The 22,474-nt window shown below is 29.8% G+C and overlaps 1 protein-coding gene and 1 long non-coding RNA gene across 2 annotated transcripts in view; both read left to right on the top strand.

The window, feature by feature from the left end:
* Window positions 1–18,214: 18,214 nt before the first annotated feature.
* Window positions 18,215–22,474, top strand: part of LOC122270490 (uncharacterized) — a 44,331-nt gene continuing 40,071 nt past the window's right edge. Inside the window, exon 1 of the mRNA XM_071180033.1 lies at window positions 18,215–18,244. Coding sequence (XP_071036134.1) covers window positions 18,230–18,244 — 15 coding nt within the window. The 5' untranslated portion in view covers window positions 18,215–18,229. The remainder of the gene's footprint in view (window positions 18,245–22,474) is intronic.
* On the top strand, window positions 18,251–21,222 carry LOC139425386 (uncharacterized). Its single transcript, XR_011636627.1, has 2 exons — window positions 18,251–18,363; window positions 20,860–21,222. It is a non-coding gene; the product is annotated as an uncharacterized lncRNA (long non-coding RNA).

The raw sequence follows: 22,474 nt of genomic DNA on the forward strand, positions 1-22,474 counted from the left end.
TTTATTTCCAATGAGCTGCACAAGTGCGCACACATGAGCAAACCTAGTGAGTTCTCCAGAAGTGGTATCCACTCTTTCAGGACCGCAATGGGTGAGATACCGTTGGCCATGTTAATTTGGACGTCTAGTTTCTGCCACACTAGATGGCAGCACCGAGACTCTTATTTGGATGCTAAAGTACACTAGGAATTTAATTTTGCCGGAAATGCCAAGAGCCAATAAGGCACTCCAGGGATCTTTTACATGTTGCATAATCATACTCTATAAGCTTGTGGAGAGAGTCATATCAACACTATCAACAATCATCTATGAAAAGGTACGCCAACCTAGAATCAAGTTAACATGTCTTTTATACTAGTGAATTGGATTTGTATTTTTGTAGTGGTAGACAAACTATAACACTCCCCCACCAGATTCTTATCTGTGGTGGAGTTCGATGCACGAATACTACTAGTTGATTCATTGTTTTGTGACAAGCCAGGAGAGCTGTGTTAAGTTTGAGTGTGGTGAAAGCCGTATTACGTTCACCGCGTTTTGAGCGTTTGTCGTGAGAGCTGTATTAAGTTCTTGATTTTGTGTGTGCGGTCTCTCCCGTGTTACTATTAGCAGTCGAGTGTGTCTGCAAGACCCCGTAGTGTGTAAATGAGACCGAGAAGCAGCAGCACGAAAGGGACAACGACGCAGTCACAAATAGCGAGTCAACTGTTCAATATGGACCATACATCGAAGTGGGCATTACTTTCAATGTAAGCGAGTTCAAATCACGTTTGAAATATGGGAAGAGTCATATGGATAATGTCAAGATTCATCTATGAAAAAGTATTAAATCATAGAACCAAGTTAACATGTTTTATATACTAATGAATTGGAATTGTATTTTTGTAATGGTAAAAACACTACAAGCTACTGTAGCTTTTGTATTATAAGTATTATTGGCATGATGAGATTCTTTTTATCCATCACATAAGTAACTATAAACGCGTCTTTATGCTTAACTTAAAAACACCCATACGGAATAGACCTATTAACATCGAATAAAAATACCTAAACATTGTTTTTAAATTTTGAGAATAATTAAAGGGACTGCATCTAAAAAATTACGTTGCAAATTACGCTATAAAGTATCTGACACCCTGAGTGGAGCATCCTTAAAACCCATTTTTCCGTAAACTTTATGCCGTAATTTTGATAGGAGTGTTACAGTAATTGAGCGACTTTAAAGAAAATATTACTGCAAAAATTACTATAGAACAGATTTTGGTTAAATGATACTTTGCGATAAAAAGTACCACTTCTCAAGGCGTCAGTACTTTTTACCATAATTTGAACCAGAATTTATACAATGCATTAGGCCGTCTTTAGGGATAGTTTTATTATTAGTTTTGCTATATAGACTTAATTTATTGCACTATCAATTGAGGTTAAGACTAATAGCGTTGTTTTTTAATGATAAAGTCTGATTATTATAAGATTTCATGCCTTTCTATAATAAAAAAATTATGGCATTGAGAAAAAAATATGGTCAAAACTTCCTAAATATGGTAAAATTTACCGTGTTTCTGGCTCTATGGGAACACCAAAAATGGTAATGGTTTTGGTAATGGTTACCACTTTGGAACACCAAAATTGGTAATGGTTTTGGTAATGGTACCACTTTGGTAATGGTTTTGGTTAACGATAGAATATCAATTTATAATATATATTTAAATTAGATAAATGTGGTAAAATTTGTTAATTTTATAATTGTGCCATACAGCACGGCATAAAAGCCATTTATCGGTTAAATTTACTTTTCAGTTTCGTATTTATTGCTAAATGTGTAGTAGTAAGAACTATAATTTTAAAAGCCAGAATTTCCCGTAAATCATTAACATATGATTTGAAAAATTACCGAATAATTTCTTTGAATACTGTATATTTTGTTTTCATTACCAGAATTAGGACTTTTTTGAAAGAAAAGTTTTTATCGTTCAATGCGGTAATTTTACCAGAATTTTTTTTCTCTGTCAGCCACTACCGCTGTTTCAGAGAAATTTTGCCCCATCCGCGCTTTCCACTCTCACAATATTAAACTAAGGGACGAAAAAAAAATTAACTTAGCAATTTTTTAAAGGAATATGTTATAAACATTCTGATAGGAAAGTGTAGAGCTATTTGTTTTTAGGTAATTTTATCCACAGTTTTTAATATATATTTTTTATTTTTTTAGCGGTTTACTTTAGTTTAGGGTAAACTATTAGTAGAATAATTGCGATCAGTCGTAGAGAGACATGTACTTTTACGTATAAAGATGAGTCAAAAATTGAAGACGTTTTTAAGGTTTATTTGAGGCTGTTTTGAGGTGTCAAGGTTTATTTATTTGAAGTTGACTTCACAAACAACCATAAAGATCAATCCCCCATGGTGAGTAGTCAAAGTGTATGAAGTTGTTTTATTCACACTTGAGGTTATTTTGAAGTTGATGGAAATCTACTTTAGAGCAACCAGCTTAGAGAGGTTATTTTTGAGGTGTACGGAGTATTTTTTCTACACTTTAAGCAAATAAGTATATTTTAGGTGTGGATAATTTCACCCAATCTCAACTAAAATTATTGCTAAATTATATATGAGGTTTAGATTATTAGGTGTAATATCATCTTCTTTTACTTCTTGACTTGAAAATTAATTAATTATCATTATTATACAATTATAATGGTCGGATAAGCAGCATTTTTCTCAAAGCAAAATGGTGATTTTTTAATGGCAATAGTTTTCTGTCGCTTTCTGCCAAGAATTAATGTGAAATTACTCTTTTTGTTTGTAATTTTGTTCAGTTTTTATAAATAACATCATTCTTACAAATCTTTTAAAAATAGTGTTTTTTTTCTCCATAAAATTGCTATCGCAATAAAAAGCAAAAAACCTAATAACTGACTTTAAACAAATAAGAGGAAAAAAGATATTCCTTTCATTAGCTCGGAAATCACCAAGAAAAAAAGGGGATCATTTTCCAAACTGGTGCTCATGCATAAAAAAAGAACGATTTGATTGTTGATAATTTTAGACATATTTTATGACATAATGTTTGTTGACTTATTTAATCCAATAATGATAATGTCCTAAAATTTTAATAATATTTCGAAAACATAAATACTAAATGTCCTGAAATCAACTGAGAAATGTCTTCTGAGAGATCTGTTTTTTTCAAAATGAAAATTAATTTGGAGATGTAGCTAAAAATTTTGAAAATGGTCTAAGTGTAACAATACACCAGATTCCAAGAAGAAATATTCTTTTCATTGAAATATTTAATTCAAATAAATTAATCAAATAACAATTAAGCGATTGCGCATTTTTCTTCAGATTAAATTTGATTTTTGACTCGGCAATGAAAAAAACAAACTAACTCTTGATATGAATTTTAATTGATAAAATATGAATTAAATGAAAACTAAGCATATTTCATGACACACTTAAAAAATATTATTATAAAAGTACTTAAAAAATATGATAGCACTGTAAATATTATACATTTTAGAACAACCTATAAAATGTAACTGTGGACATTATTGGGTTAATATAATTTTAAATAAGATTTTATAGGTGTTCCTATTCTCCTTTTTTCTATGAATAGTTGGTATATGAATATATTTATGATCTTGATATGATATATCTTTTTAATCATCTTCATTAAGATTATTCTTTTTACTCCAGTATGGAGCATAAGGCTTTAAGTCTCGTCCTCCATCGCTTGCGGTCCGAAGAAGCTTCCCTAGCTAAGCTCCAGCTTGACCATCCAAGCGCATCTCTTTCACACACTATTATTTTTCGCCATGTTAGTTTCGCTTCCTTTGTCCCTCAGATGTCCACACGAGGAAATTCAGTGGCCGGCATTCGCAGAATGTGTCGTATCCATGTCTATCTTCGCCATTTAATTTCTCAATAAGTCTCGTTTTGGCCCTTCGGTATATTTGCTCATTTGAAATTACAAGAAAAATTTTGAAAATCCTGCACAGAGCTTTAGTTTGAAATGAGTTCAAGGAGTTTTCTTGAGATTTATTTTATTTTACAACCGTCGTTGAGCAGCCCACCCAATTTTTTTGGGTTTACAACTACCAATGTTCTACTCCGTAGTCTTGTAATTTTGAGCCCAATCCAGAAGACAAGGGAACTCCTGGATTAAGTATTAGAAATTTATCCTCGCGAAGGACTTTTTAAGGGAAATAACCAATATTTGTGTTACATGGAGTGGAGAATCACAAAAACCTTTCACGGTTAGCTTGACGGCAGAGGGATTCTAACCCAGGTTCCGACTACCACTGAGGGTATTTTAGAGTCAGCACTGTGGTCTGTGCGAGACGGGTATGGGATTTGAAGCCAGCCATCGCTGGAATTTGAACCCGGTTCACCGCATTTAGAGGCGAACGCTTTATTACCTGAACCACCACGGCTTCTTCTTGAGATTTAGTAAGTTTCCAAGCTTCGCATCCATAAAGTAGGACGGCTTCAACTGTCGAATTGAAGATGAGTAGTTTCAATTTGATTGTTAACTCTGAAGAGCTACAGATTTTACTTAATGTTCCAAAAACACAGCGTACTTTGATCAGTCTGGAAGTAACATCTTCGTCAGTTCCAATTGTGGTAGACACTATTGAACCAAGTTAACTGAAAGTATGAGTATCTTCGATATCTGTGTTTTGCGCGTTGAGTTTAACTTTATACTCTTAAAAAATTGATTCCATTTTGAGTAATAATATCGGTGCTTTGATCCACACGGAGAGCAAGATTCAGGTTAAATTACCGTTCTGTATGGTAATGATATTTCTCAAGTTTACTGTGGGGGCCCATTTTACCAGCTCGTAGATAAGATATAAAAATGATGCCCATGAGTGATTACTTCTTTTTTTATCAACCTTTATTTAGTTCAAATTAATTACAACCTTTAAATTTTAACAAGATATAAATGAGGCACAAATTAATCTAATTTTATGTTCTGAGATATCGATATTAGGGTTGAATATTGAACAAACTTCTCTGAGAGCGTATACAGACTAACGTTAAAAGATTTTGATCGGCTGAAGTGTTGAATTGGCTCCATTGTAAAAAATTAAGTTGAGTCAAAAGGTTTGGGTCTCCAATTTTACATAATTACATTTACTGTGATATTTATTGTACACTTGAAAAATTTAAGTTATTTGCTACCTTCCTGTGATACTAGTAGTATTTGGACATTATAGGAAAAATAATGGAAGGAAATTATTTTTATTTTTTAAAACGCCACGTTTGAGAAACTGTCATCGGTCTGGGACATGAAAAGAAAAAACAATTTAGATTTTTTTTAAATTATAAAAATTCTATTAAATCTTTCTTATCAGATGTTGAAAATTGCTTTTTATTTGAATTAGAACACGAGATATAAGTTAATATTACTTCTCTTATTTAATATTGTCCTTTGTGCATCATGTTCCTTTTTTTTTGAAATGTTGCAATTTTTAAAAAAAAAATCCTTAAAACTTAAATAAGTAATTGTAGGAGATCAGATACATTATAGAAGAATTGTTTTTTGATTAAGTGTCAGGAAATTAAGGACTTCATATTATAGACTTCGACTCAATTTGTTTTAAAGAAAGGAAGAAAGATAAATATGCATCACTATTACAATTTAATACGTTACTAAAATTATAGTATTTTCTGATAAAATCACCTAATTTCAATGTGAGAATGAATAAACAATAATGGAACTAGTATTTTAGATGTAGACCTTGATTGTTTTGCTTGTTTATTTAATGTACAAGTTTTGATCTGTTTCAGGTTTTTTCGAAAAAATGAAACGATCTGAAAATCAAGAAAAAGTTATATCAGTTTATAATACTCATTTCCTCCAAAGTGATTTATTTTGTATTAAAATTAAACAGTAGTTGCGTCTATATCATTTTAAAAGAGTAAGCCCTTGCAAGGATAGTACGGTATGCGAAATGATTAATAAATATTTTTGATCTTGTAATTGTTTCGAATGAACAGGAAACATTATAATTTAAAAATTTTATTACGACATACAAGGATAACTCGATTGATTTTTGTTTTAAATCACAATACTATTTTAGTATACTATTGGGCTGACAAGAAAGTAATTTCTGTTTTTTAGAATGAAATAAAACTTATTTTTTCTAAAAAAATTAATTATAATCCATTCTTTCCAATGACCTTGTGCCATCTTTCTGGTAACTTCATGATTTCACTCTCATAGAACATCCGTGCAACAGCAAAAAAACCCAGTCATGTGCTATTTGAAGTTATTGTTATTACTAAAATTTTTATCATTTAAAAAGTTTTGTAAACTTTAAAATAAATAATAGTCCATTGGTGCAAAGTAGGGATATATGGGGCATCGTAAATCGCAAAGGAATCGTATGAGGTCTCGTAAAATACGAAGCCTCACACATCTATAGCGAAATTATTGATGTTTGGTTAGGAAGTGATGGCACACCCGCCATATATTTCTGACCTTGCACAATCAGATTATCATTTATTTATGTTTTGTTATTGACTGCTCAATTATTATCGGATTATCATTTATTAATTGAAAATTGAAAAATTATTTAAATGGAAAAAATTTCAGTAATAACGGTGATCTCAAACGGCACTTCAAAGTTTTTTTTTCTGTTAGCGAACGAATGTTCTAAGAACGAGAGATCATGAAGTTACCAAAAAGATCGCGAAAAGCCATCGTGTCAAGTTCTCAATGTATTTGAAAAGATCACTCGTTATTCAGATTAAATAAATTTACACTAAATTATATTTAATTTACACAAATATTATTTTTATTAAAAGGGAATTTTATTCAAACTAAAAAGGAAAGTGCAATAAATTTATCACAAATACCCCGGGGGAAAAAACTAGTAGGGAGCTTCTGTATTAATTCTGGCTTGTTTTTAAGAGCAGTAAAATATATCCAGATAAAAAATGTAACCATTATAATTATTATTCCTTCGGAAAAAAAAACTTAACCGCTTTTTTTCCTCATTTCTGGGTAATTTACAGCTTTGTACAAGATTGGAGTTATAAGAAATGCAAAAGAATCTTACCTTTATAAGTTTCATTATATAAAATAATTGCAAAAATGCTTCTTCAAAATCTAACACATTAAAATAAAACGTAGCTGTTTCTAGGAAACGCGTTCGATATTTTTTTCCATCAAATTAAGAGTTCTTATTTTTTAAAAAATTATTACAATATAAAGATTGGATATCGATAAAAGAAACTGTTTCCTTTGTAAATCCATATTATCGTGTCTTTGAAAAAGTAAAAAACAATATGCAATAAACAATTATTAATAGGAAAAGAAACAATGATTGGTTAAAGAAAATAAACGGAAATACAAAATGAAACTGTCATATGTGTCTCTAAATTGCCTTTTCTAACTGCCTAAAAATCATAAAATATTATGAAAAAGCTATAAATTTAACAAGTATTCATAAAGCAACTAAATTTTCTTCTGTTTATTTCGTCACAAATGGTATTGCATTCGTTATTATCAATACCACTTCAAATTATTTAAATTTTTTATACATTGTTAAAAGTTATGGAAATTGTCTGTAATATGGATGCCCTTGGCTATAAACTTAATATGGTTTTAAAATAAACTATATGTTATCAGATTTCTTAAGCTTTATTGCTCGATAAGGGAGATCAGTATGTACTGAAATATGGTTCTATTTTATACCATAAAAAATTTGCACCATATTATGGTTCAAAAGTGAACCTGGTTTTATGAGAGAGCTCTATTATAACAGAGTCAAACCAAAAAAGGGCGGAACAATATCTATACTAATTCCTTCAAACATTGCAAAAATTTTGGTTATCCAAAGAGTAGAAAAATCGAAAATTTAATTCATGCTTTTTAGCTCAAACTCACACACCTAAAAGTGGAGTTTATGTCTCCTTTACTTTTTTTTAAAAAAATACTCAATTAGGTATATTGAAATGTATGAAACCATATTTAAATGCAAAAATAATTCTGTCTAAATTTGATACACGATATTTATTAATCACCTTGTTATGCGATTGCAATTGTAATAAATTATAATTCAACTTTACAACTGCAATAATTGTTCGCAGCAAATTGGCTCGCCAGCATGGTTCAAAGCATTTATATTATGGTTCACGTTAACAACATGAATTCTCAAATGAACAACACTATGGTTTCAAAATCACCATTTCAAAATATTTTTTATATTGGGCTTGTTCCCCGACAGGGAGCTTCTTGAGCCCGCTCCAAATTTCTTCAACTTTTGAGATGTTTATCGTTTAATGGTTTATGGCTATTTACCGTTTAACGGTTAAAATGGTTGAATAATAATTCTTTTATCACTATTTTAAATATTTCTTTTGGAAAATTTAACTATAGTGAAAAAGTTAAAATATTAACGAATAATAAAATACAATTACGAATTTTACTAACTAAGGGAACTTCCCTCTGAACGTGGTTTGGTTGTTTTACTTTAAATATGCTGATAAAACTCTCAATTTCTGAATGTATATTTTAAATAAATTTTTATTTTGATGAAGAAGTGAGAAAAAAAGCAACATTATCGCAGCAATGTTGAAAAAAAAGATGAAAAGTTTGTTTTCAAAACAATTGAATTCTACTCAAATAACAACACAGAGAAGAGAAGATTATCTCCACTCATCTCTTAAGTGAAACCGATTAAACTTTTTAGTTGGTTTTCGAACGGAGTTGTAAAAACAGTTCGGAGTGAAATGAAATTCATTTAAAAACATTAAGATCTTAAAATTTTTTTTTCAAAAAATTTATTTATTCTCAATCGTATTATCTTCTAAATAATTAACAAACGTATTTTTAACACTTAAGACTATTATTCCTTTTTTGGTTACTCGTTTTATAATCAAATAAAGAACATATTTTACTTATTGGTAGTTATAACACGATCTCAGAAGGCTCTTAATTTTGGAGCAATACGAGTTCAAATAACTATTTAAAAGCAATACTTATTTAATTATTTAATCAATTTAAAGTGAAAAACGTGTTTAACTATTTTTAAATGAAATATTTCAAGCGCATTCTTTCACAAACAATTTCTATCGAATGCCCCAAAGTTGTCCAACAGTTTGAAAAAATCAAGTGAAGAAATATAGTAAGAGATAAAAAATTGGGGGTTAGCTGAGTTCTGCATAGGAAATTATTTTGCAAAATCGGTTGCAGAATACATCAACAGATGGAGCAGCTAATTGAGAAAAAACTGCAATGCAGTGCATTCAAAATAATCAAGGTTTGCAGCAAAAACGTGTAGCAATCTGAGAGCTGAATAAGCTGACACTGGTATAAATTTTTCGGTTGAAGTGACACAAAGCATATAGATACTGTAAACTTATAGAGCTATCTGTTGACGAACTCAGTAATCAATTTTTAAATTTGGAGGGAATAAAATACTCTGTCTATCTGCTTTACACTTTCTTTAATTAATTTGAGAAGATGAAAGTATTTTTACTCGTTGATCATGATTTCTAAATCTCAATATTTCTTCAAATTTCGCATTACCTAATATTTTAATTAACAGATGCTGCACTTGGGTGTGTTTTTTGTGTCTATTTAAAAATAATTATTATTTTAAAGTAAGAATCAGAACTCTTTTTTAAGTGGAAGTGGAATCGATTTATGATTTAAATGTTTGTATGACTGAATTATATACTAGGACAATTTTTTTAACTATTGATTTTTGTTAACTTTCAAAATTATTTAATTAATTTTGAAATAAAATTTTAGAGCTTTCAGCCATTAAATATAACGTTCAAATTCTTTCCACGATTGTAATTGCATTGTTATGAAAATCATATTATCGTGTAATTAGGTGCAAGAAAGTTTAGTTTAAACAGTAACATGTATTCTGGTAAAATTACAGTAAACAGTAATTCTGGTAAAGTTACAGTATTGTGTGGTAATGGGTATTCTGGTATAAAAAAACATAGTTCTGTTATTAAAAACCATAATATACGTTATTTTAACCAATAAGTTGGTAATTTTTCCGTTCATATGGTAAAGGCTTACCAGAAATTCTGATTTTCAAAACTAAAGCCACACATTCACTAAAAAAATATATATATAAAACTGAAAAATTAATTTCGTCGAATAAATGGTTTTTATGCCAGGCTGTAAGATATCATGATAAAAATTTGCTCAATTCGCCACATTTAATAAATTTTATCACATATTATAAAACCAGATTTTATTGTTAATTTTACGGTTAATTTTACCTTCGATAAAAATTACTGCGGTTTTTAGTGTGCCCTAGAGCTAGGAACACTGTAAATTGTACCATATTTTGGTAGTTTTTACCATACTTTTATTGTTAGTATAGGTGTTACACTGAGAAAAACATTTTGTGGTTTGAAAGCTATTTTTAATTTAATTCTTATAGAAAACTGATGGTAGATTTTACTGTTATTTCACAACGGGAAACAACGTCATTACAAAGAAATACATTCTTTGTACCCATAAGATTAAAAACATGTTTAAATTTAATAGAATATTTAAAGAATTGGTTATTTTAAAGTAGGAACTAAAATTGTATTCACACTGTGACGTCATGAGTACATTACATAGTATTCAGAAATTCAAAGATTAAATCCGAAGACGTCATTGAATTAAACTGAAAATTTCTGAGTTGGACAATCCATCAGTGAACACAAAGAAGCATTGAATTTGATTGAATCGCGGAAAACCATTGACCTTGAAACGCTGTTCTCACCTTTTGGATTGACAGATGTCAGATGGATTTTTCAGTTTGAATTCAAGAACTAAGTTCGATAAATGAAAGAAAAGTATTCCTTAGTTCATTAAGTTTTTTTTATGTGGAATTACAAGTTTGATGACTGGAATAAAGCACAGAGAACGAAAAATAATTATTAAGTGTGATTTAACTTGTCATTTAATAGACAAATGCGCAGTTGTTCTTGAAATAAAGAAATGTTTCTAAGAAATTCAGTTTAGAATAGTGTGTTATATTATATAAAAAATCTCCCTCTCTCTTTTTACGGATTTCAATAATGAACATGTTTTACGACCATGCGTTTTATCATTGAAAAATTACCATGTTTTCGTGAAATGTGTCTGGTTTACAACATAATTAAATGATGAATAATAGAACATAATGGTGTTAGAACATAAAAAAATATATATTTCTGTCTCTTTTACGCATTTCAATAATGGACACATTTTGAAACCATGTGTTTTATCGTTGAAAAATTACCATGTTGTTTGGTTTAGAACATAATTAAATGATGAATAATAGAACATAATGGTGTTAGAATATAAAAAAATATATATTTCTGTCTTTTTTACGTATTTCAATAATGGTCACATTTTGAAACCATGTGCTTCATCATTAAAAAATTAACATGTTTTCGTCACATGGATAAAAATGTGCTTCACATTTATTGTTTCAGCCATAAATCAATGGTGTTCATGTATATATGTCGATTGATGAAATATATATTCTAGTACTTTCTTCAAATTCTAAATTTCACACAGGCACAATATTTTATAGAGGGTTTTTGTCTCAGCAATACTTTTAAGATAATTCTTATGTTTTACTAATTAAAAAAATAATGATAGGTAGAGATGAGTACACTTTAAAAATATGGTTTTTTCATAATTGAGCCAAAATCTGTCAAAATAGCTCCAAAAATAATGTCGAATTTAAAAATGCCACCTCCAAATTAGATGGTGCTCATATAAATGAAATTTTTAAGTATTCCAAATGAAACGTAAGAAGTTTGTTTGCGATTATTAATTTATAATTCCTCTTATATTTAAAGAAAACATTTTAACCGAAATGAGATTCCAGAGCAGAATATAAAATTAATTTCTATCTATCTATCGATGAGCTACAAGCAACACACTTTGTACACATATAAATAAGCATTCTTTGCATCTTTGCAATGACAATGGAGTACCTTTCAGTAACGTAGAAGGGATATCTCAATCCTGATTGGTTGTTGAAACGTGGTATTCGTTTACGTTAGCTGCTGTTCTTTCCTGTCTATTTTGCGTAAGCCAAATCCGTCAAGTATCAATTCTCTTAAGTGACACATTTAATATTCTTTCTCAAAGATTCTTTCACAAAGATTTTTTTACTAAGATTTCGATTCTTTTATTGTATATTTCTTACTTAACACAAAGGTGGGCACGAACCCGTGTAGAACATAAGCAAACTATTTATGCACTGAAATTGCCAGGAACACAAAACAAAAATATGTGACGATTACTATAAGAAAACAAATGACAAATCTAAGTTAAGTAAAAGGCGTAGACGGGAAAGAATTATATTTCAACAAAATTATATGCTTAATATGGCGTTGTATATAATTAACTTCATGTTAATTAAGGGGGGACCCCACCCTGAATATTTCAAAAGTTCGAATTTTTTTTTGTTGCATTTTTCGAATTTTTGTACCCTTCCTAATGTCTGTCTAAAACGATTTCTCGGTACCTAACTTCGTTTAGAAGTTATATCGGACAATAGAGAGTCGTCGCTAAGCAGGTAGAAAGGCCCGTTCAGCCGGATTAGGAGGGGCGACATTCTGTTTGTGTCTCATCCATTCTGTTGACGGAGAAGATATATGGACCTGGAATTGCAGAATAAAGATTAGTCATTACTAATTTAATAATTTACTAGATTGAACATAAGTCAAAACATTAAACGCGTTTTTCTCAAAACGCTGTTTTTTGACCTGGCCTAATGTTTTTCTCATGATCTATACAACGAAATAAGCTGTTCTTTATTTTAAATTACGTAAAAATATATTCTTTAGAAAGTAGCATAGGATTTTTTTGTTATTTTTATATTTCGATTTTATATTAGTATTTTATGAATATTTTTTTAATGAAAAAGTAAATTTTTTTTTTTAAGTTGCCGCAATTTTGGTAATTTTGCGAATATCAAAAAACCGCTATGCTACTTTTTAGGTAATGCCTTTATGTTTCAGAAGAACTAAACAGAATCGTTTTCCTAAGTTTCAGGACTTCTAAATCCATGAGGCCAGTGAGGTGTTACTTTTTGATGACCAGCCACACAAGGAGCTGCCACCAACTTATTTTTTATTATTTTGTAAAAGAATAAATTTTAAAATAGAATTAAATTGTAGCTAAATAACATAAAAAAAAACAAGGAATCTCTGCATTGTCTCTATTACTTAAAAAAATGTAAGAAAAACGTTAATATTTTACCATCTCAGCGGGGGGTGCCCCCTTAACATTGTAACTTATGTGGAAAAACTTAACTCAACTTTGACACGCCATTTTGCTTCGGTCAGCTGGTGCTGATGTCATAGGACACATGTGTGGGTGTCTGTGATTGTCTTCTTGAAGTGCACGTACCCAATTTTATGTTGCTCACATATTCTGGGAAAATTTTTCCTAAATCAAAGAAACAAAAAATACTTATTTGTAAGAAAAGTGGCTAACACCAGAAGAAAAAACAAATATTGTATCCAAGGAATTAGCTTCCTTGGTTAAGAATACAAAAATGGTGGTAGCTACTTTTACACAGAATAGCGTAAATGACATTCTTGATGCTTTCCTACTTTAGGAAGTGTTCTTGGTTTGAAATACTAAGAATGGGGGCAGCTGCTTTTGCACCGAATAGTATAAAGAACATTTTTAGTTTTGCCGACTGGCCTGTGTAGGGGTTAGGGAACTGCCCTTGCACCAGAAAGGTTCTGGGTTCGAATCCCGGACAAGGCATGGATGTTCTTTCCTTTTCTGTTCTCACTGTGGGAGCAACGTTGGCCCACCTAATTGATGTCACTGAAAGAGTGGCCAAAAATCTGCCCTTCAGATGCCTGTATGACGTAAATCATTCCCCAGGCGGGAATTGGAAAAAAAAACATTTTTACTGTTTCATTACGCCAAGAACTCTCCTTGGTGTAGAATACCAAAGATGGGACAGCTACTTTTACACCAAATAGTGTAAAAAACATTTTTAGTGTTTCACTACACCAGAAAATTCTACAACACTTTGCTGTAAAGTAGTTGCAACAATTTTTGATGAAAAGATACACTAATATTTTTACTGTGCAATTAAAACAGCATAACGCGTAATGTTAAAAATAAAACAATTGCTTAAAAAATAAAACTTTTACTTCAATGTTTTATTGAATTAAAAATATGTCTATGATTAACCAGTCCTTAAACTTGAAAAATAGGATTTAAAAAAAAATATTTCTAGAAGCTAATCTGGAATTAAATTACATAATAATGTAGGTTAGAGGTTGTCAGGGTCACGTGATGTAATAACACGCATTTTCTGATGTTGCGAGCTAAAAGCTTGATATTATAGATATGATCATTTTTTTCTTGTTTTGGTTTTCTGGAAGAATGGATGAAAAAGAATAATAAAATGGTGAATTAGTTTTTGTAGAATTTTGCGTTATTTCTTTTGTAAAAGGTTACGACTGACAGAGGTCATGCAGAAACAAAATGTATAAATATTTTTCTAATCTAAGAGGAAATTACTATAATTCAAGATAGAACGTTTGAGAGCTGTAAAAATATAAGGAAATAATGATTTTAAAAAACAGAATTATGATGCTTAATTAAACTTATTATAAAATATAATTGATTATGGTAACTCAAAATGTATATTCTTAATGGTTAGAGAGAATAAACCCTTAATAAGATTTATACTGAAATTTTCCTCCAAAGAACTTATCTGAAGCTTTATTGGAAAAAAATCTTATTCGTTTGAAACAATATGTCTATAATTAACAAGACGTCTAACAAGTGAAATATGCTTTTATAAAAAGTAAATATTTCTAGAAGCACTTAAGAAATAATAGATTAAGGATAATTTACATTAACGTGTCTGTGAGGAAACGTGCTTAAAATCACGATTGAAAAATCTAATAAATAAATCAGAATGTTTGTATGTATGCGTGTATGTACCTTGTACAAATCCACATTTTTTAACCGATTCATACCATATTTGGTATAAATATACGCTCGAAAATTTTGTGGACCTAGCAATCTACATTAAACTTTTGGCGCAGATGGCACAACGGTGACCCTTTTACATATTTGTTTGGACCCGGTAATCTCCAGTAGAAATATATTTTGGTATATTTTAATTATAAAAAACTACATGATAGTTACTAAAAAAATCTGTTAGATCATTGGAATTATTATTTGTACTAAAATACAGGGTTATTCATTATTCCCTCGGGGTTTCGAAGCGTTATAGTAAAAAAACGAAGACGAATATGGCAGAAAAGAGCACATGAAATTATTCCGAAAGTATTCAAGTTTTAATTTAAGCAGTTGTCGGTAGATGGCAGTAACATGTACCACTGACGCCAGTTGTAGTAAAGAAAAATGGCTTTTACAGGCGGAGGGAATTATGAATAACCCTGTATAAAATCCAAAAGAAGTAGTTTGAAAAAAAAATTTTTTCCTCATATTCAAAAATTTATTAATAATTAATTTCGTAAATTTAAAAAAATCAATGATGAATAACTGTTTTTCGTAGATCTAAATAACTGCAAATAAGTGCAAATTTGAGATTATATTGTTTGGAAGTAAGCCGTGTTTAGAAGATTTAATCTTTAACGCCTTTAGAGGCATCTGCATCCCATGCCGTATTTCATAACCATAAATCATTAAAATGCGAAATATAGAATTTTAAACTTATTTTGACCGATATGAAATCCAAATAATGATAAAAATATGAAAAAATATGCTTAATAAAAATTCTGCCACAAAGTGTAAAAACTCCTTCCGACAGCTGGTTCGCGCGCTAAATCCCCAAAAAAGATTTTTTCGCAGGATTTGATAAAGATTTTATAGTATACTAAGCGAATCGCTCTAATAAATTAAAAATTAGTTTTATCGCACATTTTGATGAATTATTTATTTTTGGTTTCCTTTGGTTGGTTATCACAAGTAAAATCAACGGAAATAATTGGGTAATTGCACTTCAAGAAGAAGAGGAAAAGATCACGGCACCCACACATGTGACCTCTCACGTCAGCTCCAGTAGATCGTTTATGAACAAAATGGCGTGTTAGAGTTGAGCTAAATTTTTCCACTTAAGTTAGAAGGTTATTTAACATGAAATTAATTCAATACAGTGCTTTATCACACTTCGGATTTGATGAAATATAATTCTTTCTCGTCTAGTATTTTACTTAACTTAGATTTATTATTTATTTATGTAGTTTATTGTAACCTTGATATATTTTCGTTTTGAGTATCTGGTAACTTTGATGCATAATTAGTTTGTTTATGTTTTACATGGCTTCATGCCTCTCATTGTGTTAAGTGAATTACACAATTAAAGAAGTGAAATCTTTGAGAAAGAATTTTTGTGTAAGAATATAGAATGTGTCATTAAAGAGAAATGGTACTTGACGGGCTTGGCTTACTCGAAATAGAATAGAAGGAACAGTTGCGAACTTAAGCAAATGCCACGTTTCAACAACCAATCAGAATCGATATACCTACACTACGTTATTTGCAGGCACTCCATTTTGCCATGTTAGGTGATGACGTTACTGAATTAGTATTTTAAAAAGTATATGAAATGATATAAAAAGTGAAAGTATATGAATATGATAAATAAGAGAAACTGGAAGAACCTTGCAGCGGATAGACCAGATGGTAAAAAGTACTCGAGACGGACTTGGCCTGTAACAGGCTATAGTGCCTTGAAAGAAGAAAAATAAGCACAAATTGCAATAAAGAAAATAAATTTCGCGTTAAAAAGTTAAATTAATGGAGAAAAGGTACTTATTTGTTTATGAGAACTGTAAAAATAGCCATTCTGTTATTAACGCCAATAGTGCTTAATTAATTTTAGTGATAGATAATACTATTTTTACTTGCATCGGTGTTTTTTAATATGTACTAAGTATACTAACATTGACTAATGGTACTAGGATGCCTACAATAGGCACTATTGAAATAAGCTTCTTACGGCCCAACGTGACAGAGGAAGTTGTTGATTTTGGTAATTTTTTACTATCAACTTTGATCTCGAATATGCTAAATGATAATGCGTATTATTTATTTTCATAGAAGAAACTTCTAAAAACATATTTCGTTTAATCTAACGATTTGAAGACACTGAGTAGGGCAGTAGATACTAATGAATTAAAAAAAAAATGTGGATATGTTTTTTTAGCTGAAATTATTTGTGCCGGTAATATGTGTTTCAGTTTTGGCGCATAATGTGTTGATCAACACCGATTTTTTGATTAATAATTTTTTTCCTTCCAATCCAGTTTTCAGTTTGTTTCAAATATATTTTTAAGAATAAATTAGCTGTAGTGCTTGAGAGAGTATTCTGAAGCATTACGAACCAAGGAAATAATAACTTTAAAAACACAATTCATTCGCAAACTGATTATTTAATAAACTGCACGTGTTAACAACGTGCATGTATTAAATATTTAAATCTTCCGGGAAGAACATAGACATTAAAAATCAAATGTGAGTTTACTTCTTTTATATTCAAACAAGGAAAACACGATTTGGGACAAAATAAATCGGCAATATACCTTTGTTAGTATCGACAATTGTCAGTTTCCCAAAGTCACTTAAGATCAAAAGAAGCAAATTAAATAAATGATAGATCCTCGAAGTTGCGTTTTGCTTTTTCATTTGTTAAACAAGTTTTGATTCACGATATAAAAAATAAATAATGAAAATGCTGACCTTGCTTGATCATGGATGTGATTTTACGTTAATCCCGCTAAACTGTCATGGATTTGACATTCAATAGTTCTTCAAGTCAGTATTTGAGAAAGCAGAAAAGGAAATATGTAGATAAAAGTAATTTGTAAGTAGCTCTAAGCTTTATTTACTTCCTGCTTTCCATAATTAAAATAATGAAACTGCCTGAAGTATAAACAATAAGTTTTTGATACAAAAGTTAAGGAAAATGGGTACATTTGGTTACATTTTGATTAGCCAGGCGCAAGCAAAAATCACCCAAAAAATATCAGCTTCAACTTTTGTTTTATTATTTCATTCTTCTTTTTCCTTTATTTATTTTTTAAACACTAAAAATAAAATGAAACAAAAATATGTAAAAGATGTATATGTATTTTAAAAAAGAACTAAAAAAAATGGTTGCATTTTCTTGCGATTGGCTAACCGAAGAGTACTGGAAAATATTTGAAGACGTCTTACCCTCAAAAAGCCTACTGCCCAGAAAGTTACAAAATTGCACATAAAATGAGTACAGATAGAGTAATTATAAGTATATCACAAGGATTAAGAATTGCACAAGAATTCATGGATGGAAATATCTTCGTGGGCCACTAGGGGACGTTTCCCTATTATGAACTATTTCCACGGTCTTTGAACAGGTACTTTTACTTATCTAAATTACCTTAATTTTATGTTTTATAATAATTATTGTCGAAAAGGTCATTTAAGCTAGTTTATTATTAGGTACAAGTGGGCTGCGCCCCCTGCTCGCTAACGCTCGCCAACCCCCGAAAATTGCTACGCAATCTTATATGGTTTGTTTCGCAAACCAAGCTCGCTTCGCTCGCTATTAACTTAAGTACATTGCAAATGCACAAAATTCTAAGAATTCAAAACAATCATTCAAATCCATATAACAACATTTTTTTAAAAAAAAAAATTACATCTTTTTAGTAAATACTAAGTCATTAAAATAAATTTGAATTCAAATAAATGACATGTAGTTCGTTGAGCTTATTAGAAATGTGCTATAGTATAATTCGTGATATAATTCGAAAATCGTCCATAAATTCGTGATATATAAATTCGTGAAAAAAAGCGCTTTCGACGAAATACTAAAATAGAGATCTATCGACAAAGACTACTCACTTCTGCCTAGCTTAATAGTATGAGATTGCCGCAGCTGATGCTCTCTGGTTATTTCAGTTTCCGTTTTTAAAAGCGCTATATGTTGAGCCACCTCAGCTAGATTTGGCATGTGACATTTTTAGCGGCAATCATTGGTCGATTTTCTAGCGTTGCCATTCGGGGAGTTGCAATGAAGCTTTTTTTTTGTCGCCTTGTAAGAGAAATAGTAACGTAAACAAAACAAAGCAAACGTTGCCACCGGCGGAAAAGAAATACAGCCAAAATTTGGGAGCCACGTAAGAGAATTATATATATTAGATTTTTTACACTAATTAAAAATTTGGAGAGCTTATCAAATTTGTAGCCAAATTTTAACTTAAGGCTAATAATCTAATACTAAATCAATTCAAATGCCAATTTTGACAACTATTAGCAAACATAAAATTAACATGGATTTAAGATAATTTAGATAACAAGTATCTACTCAAAGACACGCGTAGAAACAGTTCATAATAAGCAAGACTCCATAATTCATATACTATGACATTTCCAGATTTCCAGTCATGGATTCCTATACAAATTTTAACCCTTATGTGTTTTTCCTTCCCAAAAAGTTTGTTAGTGTGTATATAAATTTATAATATGTATATAAATTTGACCATACAATGTTGTTAATTAATTCATCTTTAATTCATTAATTGATAATATGGCCCAACTTAACTTCACTTCATTGTTCAATTTAATGCATAATTAAGCGTTGGACCAAAGTTTTATAAGCGGGCAATTTACATTCATAACACAGCTTTTAACTAGAGATTAAAAAAAGTATGAATTAAGTGCATTTTAACTCTGTTTTATTATAATATAATAATTATTTTAGTTAAGCATTCAGCACGTAAAAAGGGATACTTTATAAGATTTTTAATTTTTCTTTTTTTCAATTTGGGTACTTGCAACTCGAGAAAAAGGAAACTGATTTTGCCTAACCGTGTGATTGAATTGGTTAATTGGTGAATGTTCAAAATGTAGAGAAAATTTGGAAAAAATTATGGAACAATGAAAAAAAAAAGGGGGGGGGGAAGGAAAATAATAATAAAAATAACAAGAAATTGGAAGAAAAAATTTCGAAAAAAAGGAAAAAAAATGAATAAAAATGTTTGAGCTGATGAAAAGATTTTATCCTTTATTTTCCAGATTTTCATTCATTCTTTTCGGAATTTCTTTTCTTCCAGTTTCTTGTTATTTTTATTATTATTTTCCTTTTTTCCCCTTTTTTCATTGTTCCGTAATTTTTCTCATGTTACATTTTGAACTTATTTTATGAGTTCTACTTACTTGCAACTTAATGCACAGTAAATAAAACTTATTGTTTTTCTTAATTTTCTTCGTGTTTCTTTCTTTTTTGTAAGTAAGGATCAAAGAAGAAAAAACGCCTTGAAAATTCTTCTAGTATTACTTCAACGTGTAACAACACGTCTCTTAATTATTTCCCACGTGCAAACACCTTATCTCTAAATGACACTGATTAAGCACGAACTTTTAAATTTGCATATTTTCGAAATATTTCAATTACTTTTAGTAAGAAAATGACAACCTAAGGTCTTTTGGTCAGTTGTTTTCTTCTGATGATGAAAAAAGTATAACGGGTTTAGTTTTTAAACTGTAAGCATTCATTTTTTTATTAAAAAAAGCAATTTGAATTCTTTATTTAATTCTAGAGAAAACAAACAAGAAAACAATAATATAATATATAAAGCAATATACAAATAAAAATATATCAAAAAAGTTATGTTAACAGAAATAATTGTGAATGCAGTTTATTGTTTCACCCATTGGCAAAATGGGTCTTGGTTTGGGCTTGATGGCGTCCATACACTTATCAACAGTGTTCTAGAGTAAACAGTGCGCATGCGCCGTTATTGCATGCGTTGCTATGGCGACCGCTGCTGTTTTTCTTTTTATTTTCCCATGTTATGTATTTCCAAAATAATAATTTAAAGTATTTTAATATTCTTTTTATTATTAAGGTATAATGACTGGCTTGATGGTGATTTTAATATAAATATGAATGCTGAAGAAGCAAAAGTATTTTGTGTCCTCTTGAAACACGTAGATAGGCAGGATATGAAAATCAATCCGACGACAAACATCAATTGAGGCACTTTTTGAAACCCATGATTTGAATTGTTGTGGCGTTTATCGGAGTAAATCCAGAAGGAAAAAGCATTTAACCAATGGATAACCAGTGATCGTAAAAAGCTTTTTTGATGATATTTTTTTTCCTTTTGTTTTAAGTTCTTCTTTTGACCAAATTATAAATATTTCTTCCAATAAAATGTATATACTTGCATGCACGCTTTACATCTGACAATAAATTGAAAAAAAAATTGTTTCCAGTGACCAACATATGACAATGTATTAATTATGATTATAAGTAATAGTGAACGCTTAATATAATGGTTAACAAACGTTCTAAAAATGACAGATGCTTTTATTTATAAGTTCTGTTATAATTAATTTTCTTAAAATTATATACTCAAGGATTATTTCATTTAATTGTGGTGATTTTATACTAAAATTTCCTTCCATAAAAGAAAAAAAATTCTTATATATTTTCTTCGGGTTCTTCGTTTGTATTCCAATTTTTTGTGTGCATTGTTACTTCTTATAAGAAGTGAACAAATTAAGACTACTCGTCAAATTATTTCATCAAAATAGTTAGATTGATTACGCATGAAAGAAATTTTTAATTGCGACAGTTCAACCTTACAGTCTGTAACTTTATGCTTGAAGCCTTTTTCCTACAAGTAAAAAGTTTTAAGAAAGTGCAAAAAGAACATATAGCCATCAATTTAATGTCAGTTAAAAGAAAAAAAATCTTCTGAAGAATTGGGGCAAACCATGGTTCTTTACTAGACTGTTAAATGACGGAATTCCGAGTTTTCGTAAAAAGAAAAAAATAGTTAGTCCCTTACATATTCACAAAATGAAAAGTTTTAAGCTTACGTTTCGTGAATTCTAAATGTTCTATTCACTCAACACAAAAATCAATCCAATAAACAGTGAAAAGCTATTATTTCACAAACACATACGTATATAAAAACACAACAAAGAGACAATCATGAATTAAATATTAAAGAGTAAGTACATAGGACACATATTATAAAAAGAGCCACAGAAAGAATTAATATATATATATATATAAATATATGTTTAAAATGAAGAAAAAAACAAAGAAAAATAATAGACATATGAAAAAAAGGGGGGGGGGAAATAATAAGTAGAAAAATAACAAACAACAGTTTAAAAAAAAAGAAAAAAGGATGAAATTTTATTTAAAAAACCGGAAAAAACCGGAAAAAAAGATATAATCTTTTCTTCAGCCCACACGATTATATCCGCATAACAGAATGCTTTCTGATATTGTATCAATAAAGCCGAAGCAAAATATATTAATACAATAGTGTGAGGAGCACTCAAAAATTTTAAAAAAAAAATAACAACAAATAAAATAGATCATAAAAATTAAAAATAAGTAAAAATAACATGTAAAAACAGAAAATAAAATAAAATAAAAAGAAAAAACATTAAAAAGGGGGGACTATAAAGCGAGTAGCAAAATCATAACAACTTACATGGACG

This window comes from Parasteatoda tepidariorum, chromosome 4, assembly GCF_043381705.1.
Source record: "Parasteatoda tepidariorum isolate YZ-2023 chromosome 4, CAS_Ptep_4.0, whole genome shotgun sequence".
NCBI classification, from domain to species: domain Eukaryota; kingdom Metazoa; phylum Arthropoda; class Arachnida; order Araneae; family Theridiidae; genus Parasteatoda; species Parasteatoda tepidariorum.